Below are 13,625 nucleotides of genomic sequence, written 5' to 3' on the forward strand. Positions count from 1 at the left end.
CAGTAGTGCATTTGGCTTCTTCTTAGCCATGCCAAGTGATTGGCAAGAGATCACTTCCCAGCTAACCAAATTATAATTTAATATAAGAGCGAGCAATTACTAAATTTTTTCTTACAATTTACATTGATTTCTCTATTTTTTTTATTTTATGTGTTCTTATTTATAGTACTATCACTTTTTTGTTCTAACATTTTTACATTGCTACAATTTAGAATTCAATTCAGGTCTTTCTTTCTTTCAATAATTTATGTTTTATTTTATTTATTTTTTAAAACTCTCTTTTTTGACAAAGTTATTTTTTTTACGTTGACGTTGCATCTATCAACAATCACCTAACACATATCTCTATCTTTTGTAAATGATTCTCTAATTCATCGGCACAAAAAAATACCGTAGTAGAACACTGGTTCGGACCCCCACTATCAAAATCCTGCGTCTGCCACCGGCTAGAACCGATATTTGATTTGTTGTAACTATGATATATAGATATCAATCAAGTCCAACACAATAGACCATCATATATAACATCCTTAAGACTTGAAAAGGACTAAGGAGTAGATATTTACCTTAGAAGGTGAAACCGTGACATAGAGTAGTGTGAAGTAAAAATGTCTTGCAGACTCCACCATGTAAGCTTAATATTTGGTTGCTTCAAAAAATGCAAAGGAAGTTGTGAGGCTCAATAACTTTTTAATCAATTCGAACATAATTTCAAGTTATCCTAAAGGTATTACGATTTCTTGTGATAAATCTAGTCTAGTGCCTAACTCGATCCAAGGAACCAAAAGCTAGTAAGGATAGAAAACACATAGCGAAGAAGTACCGCATTATTATAGATATAGTGCGACAGAAGACATTAAGGTTATCAAGATTGCAATAAAAGATATTCTTGCTGATACTTTCATAAAGAGCTTTCCTGGTGGGATGTTTAATGGTCATGTGAAAGATATGAGAGTTAGATGCATCAAGACCTTCTTTGAGTATAAATGAGAGAAATAGACTAGGAATATGTTTTTGAGTATAAGTGGGAGATGGGTAGATCAATGTTATAGTAATATGTTCATGGACTTTAAATGCATTGGGTTCAATTTAATTAAGTTATAAGTTAATTAAGAGAGGTCGAGTACAAATATCCTAGTACATGCCCATCCATATTGTATGAGAATCAGATGACAACAATGACTTAAGTCGAAGAAAAATGAAGGAAAAGCAAGAAAGAAAGAAAAATAGATGAAAAACATAGAAAGAGAGCAATAAATGAAAGTGCAAAAGACAAGGGAGATCATTCGTATGGTGTCATAGCCACAAAGTGATACCAGAATATCCTCTATTGATTGAGTGATTTGGTTTGGAAACATATTTTAAAAGTTAAAATGGACTAGACCTCAAATGAGCAAACTCAAAATCATATGGACAGAGTGGTAAATTTCAATGAATCATCATCAAGATATGTTTCAAAATAATAACGTACACAATGTTCTTCTAATAACTAAAACATGACATTTTTATTTTTGAAGTAGCAACAACAACAATAATGAATGGAAGATGACACAAAAAATCATAAACCAATGTAGCTTCAGCACTCATGAAGATGCCTACAAAGCTCTAGAGCCAGGAAGATCAACCCATTGGAGTTGAACTTGGAGCTCTCCACATTCAACATTTTTAAGCCTGAGGCACATGTCTTGCATAATCTTTCCATCCCTCCAAACAACACTGCTCTCTTCCACCAAGCAGTTGCTCCGGGAAGGCTGTATTGTCTTGATTCTTGTCCCGTTCGGCAGCCCTCTCGGTTGTATCTTCAACGCCTCCACGAATGGTTGTATGTCAAGCTCCGCGTTTCCCATCGAGTCGTCCATGCTGAACGTGTCGTGGTCGTATACTTCGATGAAAACTGGCTCCTCAGGATTAGTAACAGAAAGTGTCAAGTCCTCATTCCATTCAGGATTTACATCCTTTCTGATAACTCGAGTCTTCATCCTCTATATAATATGTAAACAACACATTAAACTAACATTTTGTAATAAAACAGATAAAAAAAAGACACTTGCAACACTGATGCACTATCTTTTAGCACTACAACACGTTAAACTACAATTTTGTAATAAAAAGGATAAAAAAACACATGTAATGTACGAATATATCAGGCACTAGATCCTTTCTAGTAGCACAAACAGCTGTTCACAAATTTACAAGGCATCCAATATAAGAAACTAAATAATACTTCCTCGGTACCGGATATGGATCCTCTGCTGTGCAATTTTGCACAGCAGCTCCTGCTGTTGCTCACAAAGCAATAAAAAAATTAAATAAATTAAATAAATAAATAAAATAAATATATATTATTTTATTTGTGTATTAGAAACAGCAGGAGCTGCTGTGCAAAATTGCACAGCAGAGGATCCATATCCCTCGGTACCACTCAAGATATCCATATTCTTGAGTGGCACGAGATTTTAGGAGTAGGTGGAGTAATTAAAGAGGTAAAAAGTTAGTTGAATATTTTAATAAGAGAGAGATTTATTTCTAAATAAAGAAAGTAAATATCTTGACTCTTGAGGGACTAACTAAGAATGAAAGATGGACATTTTAAGTGGAACGGAAGAAATATATTGATAATATACTCCATCCGTCCCATGTTACTTGAAGCGTTTCTTTTCGGCACATGATTTAAGAAAATTGTGTTTATTGAGTTAAATAAAGTAGAGGATGAAATAAAGTAAGAGAACGAAGAGAGAGTAAAGTAAAAGAAAGAATAAAGTAGGTGTGATTAGATGTTTTGTTTTTAGCTAAATAGAGAAATGACTCAAGTAACTTGGGACAACCCAAAAAGGAATACGACTCAAGTAACTTGGGACGGAAGGAGTATTATAAATTCCGGAAATTTGACCAAAAATTCTAATTTTGAAGTCGATTGAAAAATAATACTCCCTACGTCCCATGATAGATGTCACACTCTTCTTTTTAGTTTGTCCCACAAAAGATGTCATAATTTTTTTTTTGGAAAAAGTTTTCTCTCACATTAGTACAAATATATTGTTTTCTCTTTCCACCTAACACAAAAAACAATATCACCTAAAATCTCATGATAATTCCCAAGTGTGTCATCTATTATGAGATGGAGGGAGTACAACGATTGAACTTTTGATTTGAGTTGATTTCATTTCTCCAAAAATGTCAGATTACGACCAAATCTGAACACTTATCTAAATCGGTTTGAGTTAATCACATGCAATTAAGACGATAACCTTTGGAAACAAAACATCATCCGATTTGACCACCTCGGATGTTATTAAATTTGTTAAATACTTCCTTAATAATCGTCCACTTCAATTTTCACACAAATTTTAAAATATGCAAAAGAACCATAATTTTATCAGACTTAGGAGGTGTTTGGATAGATTCGAATTGCATGATTGAAAAAATAATATAATTTTTTCATACATTTGATTTACATGCACATAATTCAATCAAAATCCTCTATATTGATTTTGTCTGTCCCGAATTTTTAGATTTTTGCACAAATAAATGAAAAAAATTCGGTTTTTACATTTTAGATTTACAACAAAAACAATCCTTTCAATCTTGCAAAGTAATTAGTCAATCCAAACTCAACACTAAATAAATAAAATAAGTGTATACCATCCCTCAAACCAAAAAACAAATTAAATAAATTAAGACCATCAACAAACATTTTATACATGAAAACATAAACTAAAACATTGAGAAAAAAGGTATAATTAAATGGCATGAATAAATTATGAAGAGAATGAGAACCTGGGTGCCCATTCTGACAACGACATAAGGATCGCTGCTTCGGACATCGCGCACGGCGAGATTAAGACCTCTCTTGATACGAATCCGAACTAGTCCTAACATTTTATCCATCCCCATATCTGTAGGCCCCACCACCGAAGATGAAGAATGTTCCTGCATCGAAGATTCCTTACGTGGGGAACCCGCCGCCATTATTTTTTCATTCAATTTTTAAACAACTAATTTCTAATGTTTCTTCCTTATTCGATGTTTCAAAAGAAAACAATAAAGAAGTAGGGATACGAAATATGAGAGACGAAATTTGTCTTTGAAATATCAACATTGAATATATGGGAAAGTTGATCAGTTTTGGTAATAGTGGGATTACAAGGTTGTTGGAGTCTGTTGTTGCCTAAGGCGAAAAGGTCGCCTTTGTCTTCGAATAAAATTTATTTTGAGAAAATAATTTATAAATATTTTAGACCAACCTTAGAGGGATAGTAATAAAATGGCTCGAATATAATTCTTTATATATATATATATATATATCTATATGGGGTGTGATAAAATACAAACTCTCTAAAATACAAACTATACAAACTTTAATCATACTCACTTAATACAATTAATCAACGGTTAATATAAGAGATTTTTCTAATGTCAACATTTTGACATCGAAAAATCAGAATTTGGACACCCCCGTCGACAGAATTTGTACACTCCGTACATCCCCCGGTGACATAATTTGTACATTCCGTTGACATCGACCCCCGGTGACAGAATTTGTACAGTCCGTTGACATAATTTGTACACTCCGGTGACAGAATTTGTACACTCCGGTGACATAGTTTGTATAGTTTGTATTTTAAAGAGTTTGTATTTGATCACACCTATATATATATATATATATATATATATATATATATATATATATATAGGGATAGGGATGTATTCATTTTCTTTTTCTATATTTCCTCATTTTTCCTTCTTAATCTATACCGTCAATTACATCAATCCGATGGATGCTAAAATTCGCAGATCACATTTAATTATAATCAATTTAATATCTAAAAAGGGCAAATTTGGTAAAATATTATGTTGCGGTTATGGAAAATCCATGATTCCCTCCTTGAAGATATTCACGTTCTTTTTTTCATATTTCACGGTGAAGAAGCAGGGCTTGAAGTCAAGCGCACTTTTTTTGTATTTTGATTTCTAGCAGCAAGGTTTCAAGTTTCACATTTCTCAATTTTGGCGTGTATCAATACGTGGTCTTTCAAGCTTGTCTAATTGGTGTCGTAGCAATCGATTTCGAGCAATAATAATGGAAGAAGGTAATCTGATTTGGTTTTTTTATTTTTTGGTTCGGATGTCAAGGTTCTAGTTGCAGCAGGCTGATTATGAGATAGTTAATCACCAAGTATTTCGTGTAGTTCGTTTTCATGGTATTATATGATCGCTTGCTGTGATTATTTGATTGCTCGATGTGATTTTTTAAGAACAGCAATGTTCAGGATAGAGTAATTAATCAGCGACGAATTTGACGACTTCTTCCAGGTTTTGCTCGCGGTATAGCTACAGCAGTAGGTTAAAACGATGCATGTAATGCACAAATTGATCACGTATAATGAATATTTCTGCCTATATAATGCATACTTCTTGACCAGCAATGCATAATACCTATGTAATGCATTTATTTTTGTGTCCTTGTTTTGATATTTGTCGCACCTTACTTGTTTTCCCTAAGGGTTTAATAAGCCCGGGGGCTAGTGTATAGTACGTACACATTACTAACAACGTGTTAGAGTAGTTCGTGTTTGATCTATAAATTCATCACGTAAGTCTCCAATGCACATTGTATGCTGAATAATGGTCGTACAAATAATGCACTAACTGAATATGCGTAATGGATTATATCGTCTGTATAATGCATAAAATCTTATGTCCAATGTCTATGTTGTGCCAATTAAGATAGAACAACTAGTAGGTCTCGTTTGTCTTGGGATTAGTTATCGGCAAATACTTTTGATCTTTGGTACACGTTTCTTGTTTTTCCCTAAGGGTTAATACGCATAGGGGCTAGGGTATAGTACGTACACATTACAAACAACGTTTAATTTTAGCGTTCATTTTATGTATACATAAAATACGTACTTCTCCAATTTATATATGTTTGTGCATTAATTGTTTGCTTACTACATCGCAAAGTTGTACTTTTATGCTAACCCCTCTTTTAATTATGTACAGTGGTCCTTGTACATGAATGTTCTCCCGATCTGAAGCCTGTTGTAGGTCATAAATTCCAATCCTTGGATTTCGCTTTCGCTTGCTACGAGGTATATGCCCGCGCTGTTGGCTTTGATACGCGCAAACAAGCTATGAGGAAGGTTGACGATGTCCCGACGTGGTATCGTGTTGTATGCAATAGGGAAGGAAGGAAGAAGGGTGATGAAGATGACCAGTTGAATGCCCGTTCTGATTTCACTATAAAGCGTAGGAAGTTATCTAAGCGGTGTAGTTGCACGGCTAGTATATGTGTGTAGGTAACTCAATGATGCCATGGATACTTGTGTTTCCTACTGCATGCAAAATAATGACCATTTGTTGATGAATAATGCACAATTTTAGTTAAGTAATGCACATATAAACAGGAAAAATGTAATATACCAAATACAAAAGTATGTAAGACACTAAACAATTACACGATTGTAAAGGACTTCACAAAACAACTTACGCATATAAACATCATAACTCTCATAATGCATAATATATTGTAAATAATGGTGTAATAAGTAATTGTAATGCACTACATAAACAAACGTACTGCACATAATACATGTCTGAATAAGTGCATTATTTGTGTTACACCGTGCATTATATACTGTGTTATTTTCCATAACATGGAATACATTAAGGATCCTTCAAGTAATTTCAAATTTTATTTGGCTGATGTGGACGGTGATGCTTCACTAAAGTAATGTACCAAATTCAAAAGTACGCATAAAAACAGAAAACCAACTTACGCGTATAATCAGTAGAACTCTCATGATGCATAATATATTGTAAATAATGTCTTTGTTTGTATACATAATGCACTGTATAGATAAACCACAGATTGTCCGCTAGACCAGCTCGGGTGTGTGGCCTCCAGGACAGACAACACGTAGCCACACCAATTCAGATTGTTGATATCAGCAACATGGTCGATGAAATGGAGAATCTTCGGCTTGCAGTGGCCATCACTAGGAGTTTCTATCAACGCATTTTCAAGGAGGAACATGAACAGCTTCTTGAAGTCGTCTCCACCATCAACCTCGGCCATCATAAGATGTGCAATGTCTTTTGGTGTCATTTTAAAGCGACCCTTCTGGCATCTCTCTGCCACTTGGTCGTTGAAGCCGAAGTTTGACTGCTTATCCTCCGGCCTTGATATCAATTTTGGCCCTCGAGGGAACCCCAACGTGAGGTGCACATCCTCCTCGTCTAAAGTAAGGTGTTCACCGCCGGTGAGTTGAATTTGGCAGCGGGGCAGATTTAAGGCGCTCAGAACCCAATAAGCAAGATACGGCGGGATTTCCTTAACGTCAAAATCAAGGACCGCCCCAAATCCTATATCAGTGACAGCCTTTTTTTGTCGGGGATTCAGCCGTTTCAGGCTGTCTATGAATTCGGACGGAGTTCGACGGGAGTAGAGTCGATCATGTTTTCGCCCTGTAATTGGTCTAGGCTCATCCTGACAACCAGAAGTCCCAGGAGCTATCTCGGCTAATCTTTGTCTGAGTTTTGTTGCAAGCGCAACTGGAATAATGTCATCTACCGCATCTTCTATGTCTACTCTAAGCAGCTTATCTGAAATGACACAAACAACACATCATGAACAGATTATATAGACTGAGTACTGCATATTTAACAACATATTATGCTTAAGTCATAACAAATAATGACTTAAGTATGTTTCTTAACAACCACAACAATTACCATTACTAATGCTTAATATGCCAACTATAATGCATACATGATGGTACATAATGCATAATTTAAGTTCAATAATGCACCCTAAACTTTTTCTTGAAGCCAGTGTGTATAACACACGGGATACACTACATACACCTATAAAATGCACCATATACTTCAACATATGCAATTTTAATTTACATAATGCACTTTATAGCTAGTAAAACAACACCATCTAAATAATGAATGAATAAAACCCTACCTATAGCAAACACAGTGCATTAACACAAAAGAAATGACTTAAGTGTTTTTCTTAACCACCATGGCTAATACAATAGCAATGCTGAATATTAATACTATAATGCATAGATCTTTGTATATAATGCACATGCTAAGTTCAATAATGCATATAACTATATGTCTTAAAAATAAATTGTATAACACACAAACTTGATGCACTATGAACAAATAATGAATAAAACCCCACCCATAATGTAGAAGATAAAGAAAAAAATGAACACTGTTGATGCACGTTTAATCAATTTATATCAAATCATCAATCAGATTCCTCTGTAAAAATCTGTGGCAACAAACCAATACAACCAATGACCAATGTTAAAAGCAACATAATGCATACATAATGATACATAATGCACTGTCTGGCATAAAAAATGCATACTGAATTCTTACATACTGTATTCTGGAGCACACTATACTACATTATGCACAATGTAACACACACAATGAATCTCCAAGCACTTAAATAATGCACTAATCTCCAAACACATACATAATGCTTAATATTAATACAATAATGCTTAATATTAATACAATAATGCTTAATATTAATACAATAATGCATACATCTTGGTAAATAATGCACAGGCTAAGTTCAATAATGCATATAACTATAAGTCTTCAAAATACATTGCATAACACACAATACACTGCACCCACCTCTAAAATGCATCATATACTGCCAGGTATGCTATTATTCTTTTAGATAATGCACTACATATTAAATAAGAGTACATCATGATGCATAAGGAACAAATAATGAATACAAACCTACCCATAATGCAGAAGATAAAGAAAATAATGAACATTGTGGAGGTGTATCGTCTGGCCTACCCAAAATGAACAAATAATGAATACAAACCTACCTATAATGCACTGTCTGGCCAAAAAAATGCACACGGAATTCTTACATAATGCATTCTGCAGCACACTACCTATACTCTACATAATGCACAATTCAAAACCCTCAATGAATCTCCAAACATATACATAATGCACTAATCCGAACAAACAATAAATGTATATACTCTTGAGCACTGCACATTAAAATACCCCTAAAATGCTAGTTTTACAGCAAGTAATGAAACTAGACATCTAAATAAGGCTATTCATATTCATAAAATGTGAAAGCACATACAAGATTATTTCGAACCAATTGACCTCAAAACAATTACCTAAAATGGTCCTGTAAGACATTTTTACACTGTATAGTGAGCATCAAAGAAACATGCAAGTAGCAATCCTCAACAAAAATAATACTGAAAAGCACAACCAACGAGTGCAATTTACCTGCTTCCTGTGATGCTTGCGAGCGCGGACGACCTCTTTTTGGCATATTTGATCTGGAATAAACCGAAAGAAATAAGATACCTGAATCGAGACGTGGTAAACCCAACACAATGTCGAGCAATCATAATCAGAGACAACCCTAAACGATTACCTAGGTAATTCCGATATCCTAAAGCCTAGGCATACGCTCAGTTGAATGTTTTCCCTTTACATACCTGCGAGATTTGTTGAATATGGCGTGCAAACACGTCAACGCCGGTCGATTTTGTGGCAGCTGTAACCGCGGTGGAGTGGAATCGACGCAAATCGGTGGCGGAGGCTGTGGAAATCGAAATTTGGCGGATGTAATTAGGGTTTAGAGAGGGGAAGGAGTGGGGGAGTCGAGGAGTCGCCTGGAGTAAATAGGAGAAAACTGAAGAGTGGAAGATTGCAAATGGCGTGACATTCGCAATTCCCAAAAAAATGGCGGTTCCAATTTATCAAGTTTACTATATTACCCCCGTAATGCACCACGAAAGGAGCTATAATGCAACGCGGAAATAATTAATAAGGATTAACGTGGTCCGTTGACTGGAAGGATCTAACGGTTATTATTAAGAAGAGAAAAGGATCTTAGAGTGGAAAAGGAGAATAGTGCTCCCCTATATATATATATATATATGGTTGCGTTAAAGATAGAACCATTCTTAAGTGTAGAACCTAGAACTCTACATATTTTATTCATTGGATGAGGAAAAAATGACGGTCAAGATTAAAAATCATACATATTAGACTATGTTTTCACGACATTCCGGACTCAACATGTGAAAAAACTCACATGTTGATGGAAGAATGAATGAAACGAAGAAGAGTCCATGCATGCTTTATTTTTTCACTTATCTGCATTCACCCATTAATAATAGTTTTGGTTGTAATGGGAAGTTGTTGTGCAAATCAACACCATTGGATTAAAAGATCTAACGACCTCCGTTTGGCATTTGTTCTACGTTTAAGAATGGTTCTATCTTGATCACAATCCTATATATATATATATATATATATATATATATATATATATATATATATATATATATATATATATATATATATATATCGTTGAAAAATTCACATTCTGAATCTGACATTCATTAAACTAAAATCGATGCCGTACAACTCCCAGAGGAATAGACAATATCGAAAAAATGTCCACATAAAATAGACATAAGCTTCTACATTGAGAAATAAATACACATGATCACAAATATAAAATAGATGAGCCAAGAATTGTTTACGTATTTCTACGTATCTCTACGTCTGGGGGCGATTAAAATACTAGAGCACTATATAATTTTCGAATCCAAGCAGCCCAAATTCTTGTCACACTAGGAAACATATATCCCTAAGAAAATACTCAATCCATTTCATAATAGTGGAAGCATTTCTTTCCAGCACGGAGATTAAGAAAAAAGTGTGTAATGTATTAAATAAAAAGATAATAAAATAGAATAGAGGAAAAAGTAGAGATAATAAAGTAAGAGATGGTGAAAAGTAAGAGTGGAAAAATATGTTACTTTTTACTAAAAAGGGTAATGACTCTACTATTATGACATGCCAAAATAGAAAATAACTCTACTACTATGGAACGGAGTGAGTACATCATAACGAAAAATATGGTAGGAAACATATTTGGTTTAATTTACTTCTTTTCAGGATCCATAATACAATCTCTCACTTGAAGACTAATAACTCCCAAACAATTTTATCTTCTTAATCTTCTCCTTCTATTCACTTAGAACTGCCTAACCTTCTCTTCAAGTTTCATAGTCAATTGAAGCTATGCATGACTTAAACTTCTCTAAGGTCACCACCTTAGTAAATATGTCAGTTAGATTCTCGTTTCCAAGTATCTCCTTAAGTTGCAAGATCTTCATCTTCAATAAGTGTTGATACTTCAACACCACAAGCTTTTTTCCCTATGTTGAAATGCTAGATTCTTCGATAAGAAATTGACATTCTGACTATCATTGTAAAGTGTGTTATTTTTGTTCTCATTTCCCATGTTCATCCAAGAAAATCCGCAATCACATCACATCGTTACTTGCCTCAGTCACAGCTACATATTCATAGTAGACAAGGCGAAAGTCTTTTGCAATTTAAAAGTCCATCTTTTGCAATTTAAAAGTCCATGATATATCAGTACCACCATAGTTGAAGTTTGAAGCTTGGAATTCAATAGAAGATCAAGACATACAAGATTCTTCCCTTGGGTTTTTCCTACGAACTATGGGTTTAGTTTATTTGTCTATGAGTTACATCTAAGATTGACAACCTTAATACTAGTAATCAACGTTGCCCGGTCAATGGAAGTAATTAGGTGACTCACCTCTGAAGTCGTTGTTTTAATATCAACATTATGTTATGAATAGAACTAAGTAGTGAAATTATCCAAGCCCCCTAGCTCAAATGGTTGAGGAGGGTGGCAAGGATACCGCGCCATCCTGGAGGTCTCGAGTTCGACTCCTGGATGGCGCAACTTGGGATTAATTTCCCCTGTGGGCCTAAACAAGGCTTGTTGCCTTGGGGCTTTGCAAGCTTACGGGCCTGGACCCGTCTGGGGGAGGCTAGTTCGTGCGGCCACGAGGGGCTGGGGGAGGCTAGTTCGTGCGGCCACGATGGGCTAGGGGAGGCTAGTACGCTTGCCAATGTATCTCGAACTCGAAAAAAAAGAACTAAGTAGTGAAATCATATATCTGGAATTCTCTTTATCTTATCAGTTTTTAACAAAGTGTTTAATTGCTTTCTGTTTTTTAAAACTTTTTACTTGTTTATTTTCTTTAAAGTTAAAACCAACCAAAATCTCGATTTTCTAAGTAGTATATGATGTTGAGTATTTGATAGTCAGTCTGTAAACTTATTTCTCGTGTTCAGCACCTTGTGTTTACCTTTAGTTATACTATTGCTGTGCATCACTCTCGATCGCTAGAATTTAACAAATTAGTTACCCATAGACGAGATAAAACAATTCATAAAAAACATAAACAAAAATGGAAAACAAAACCAAAAGGATGAACCTTGAAATTTTCGTCTTCAATCTTGTCTTGCTCCAAACTCCAAGTGCGGATTGTGAATGATGAATGATGGAATGAAAGTGTAAAGATCCTCGAGTGAGAATTTTTTAATTAACTTCTGGACTAAATAGTTCTCATTGTCTGAGGTAGAATGGAGAGTATTAATAGACTTGTGAGCAAATTCCTCAGTTGGATAATAATTCTGACTCGAAAATGGGAAGTCTTGGGGCAAAATAGGGATGAATGCACTCGTCGTCCAAACTCAGCGGACCGTTAACTTGGACTCAGCGGGTCCCTGACTTGCTCCTGGACTCTCGGCATCGAATTTGGCGGACCATTGACTTCATCTCAATGGACCGCTGAGCTTGAGGTCGGTTCTTGCGTGTTTCCTCAACGGACCGCTAGACCTCCACCGACAGCTGACTTGGTATGATTCCTCCGAACTTCAATTTTGATCTTTTTCTAAGTCTATATTGCACATTTCTCACAAAACATATCAAAATACCGAATTGTACAAACAATGCAATTAAATAATATATTTTGCATTATTAACATTCAAAACGAGCCAAATCTCGGCCATAAAACCATGAAATATACATGTTTATCACACTTGCAGTTGGACGGAGGGAGTATCATATTTCCTAAATGAGTTCTCTTGTTTTAGGGATCCATTGTTGTTTTACGCTCCCCCGTAGTTGATCACTTGTAGTGAGAATCTATATTCTACAATAGAATTCTAATAGAATATTTATTTAGAAAAAGCGGGTAGCGGGAATCGAACCCGCATCGTTAGCTTGGAAGGCTAGGGGTTATAGTCGACGTCGATTCAGTTCTTTGAACGTCTCTAATTCAAAACCGAACATGAAACTTTGGTTTCATTAAGCTCCTTTATGGAAAGTGATAAAATTCTTAGATCTAAGAGGTGAACAAAACGAACAAAATTATACACGTTCCCTAGGCTCTACTTATTAACCTTTTACCCTTACTAGCTAGCGTAGCAGGTTGTTGATTAATTTCGAAATCGAGTCAATAATATTTACCTTATACTATAACGTTACATGCTTCTAGCCCTTAAGGTTTCCAATTTGAGTTATGCTCCTAAATCCGAGTTAAATAGATCAGATTGTATACCATTACTATAAAACGGGTGTACACACTCACGACACATTAAAATAAGCACAATATAAATGAACTAAATAACACAAGAAGAGACAATCATTCAATAAATGAAAAAAGATGTTTAAACAAAACCTACTATAAAGTAGAAGCAATCTGAAGATC

General features: G+C 35.0%; 1 protein-coding gene across 1 annotated transcript; it reads right to left on the bottom strand.

The window, feature by feature from the left end:
• Positions 1–1,490: 1,490 nt before the first annotated feature.
• Positions 1,491–3,888, bottom strand: LOC121803365 (protein C2-DOMAIN ABA-RELATED 4-like). Its single transcript, XM_042203041.1, has 2 exons — positions 3,778–3,888; positions 1,491–1,982 (listed from the first exon to the last, which is right to left on the bottom strand). The coding sequence occupies exons 1-2, from the start codon at positions 3,886–3,888 to the stop codon at positions 1,596–1,598; spliced, it is 498 nt and encodes a 165-aa protein (XP_042058975.1). The 3' UTR covers positions 1,491–1,595.
• Between the last annotated feature and the right edge of the window lie 9,737 nt (positions 3,889–13,625).

The sequence above is a fragment of the Salvia splendens genome, chromosome 5 (genome assembly GCF_004379255.2).
Source record: "Salvia splendens isolate huo1 chromosome 5, SspV2, whole genome shotgun sequence".
NCBI classification, from domain to species: domain Eukaryota; kingdom Viridiplantae; phylum Streptophyta; class Magnoliopsida; order Lamiales; family Lamiaceae; genus Salvia; species Salvia splendens.

Excerpts from the sequence above, each read along its gene's own strand:
- LOC121803365 (XM_042203041.1), bottom strand. The coding sequence starts at position 3,888 with ATGGATAAAATGTTAGGACTAGTTCGGATTCGTATCAAGAGAGGTCTT. Across the intron at positions 1,983-3,777 it reads TTGTCAGAATGGGCACCCAG|AGGATGAAGACTCGAGTTAT; the intron begins GTTCTCATTCTC and ends CATATTATATAG.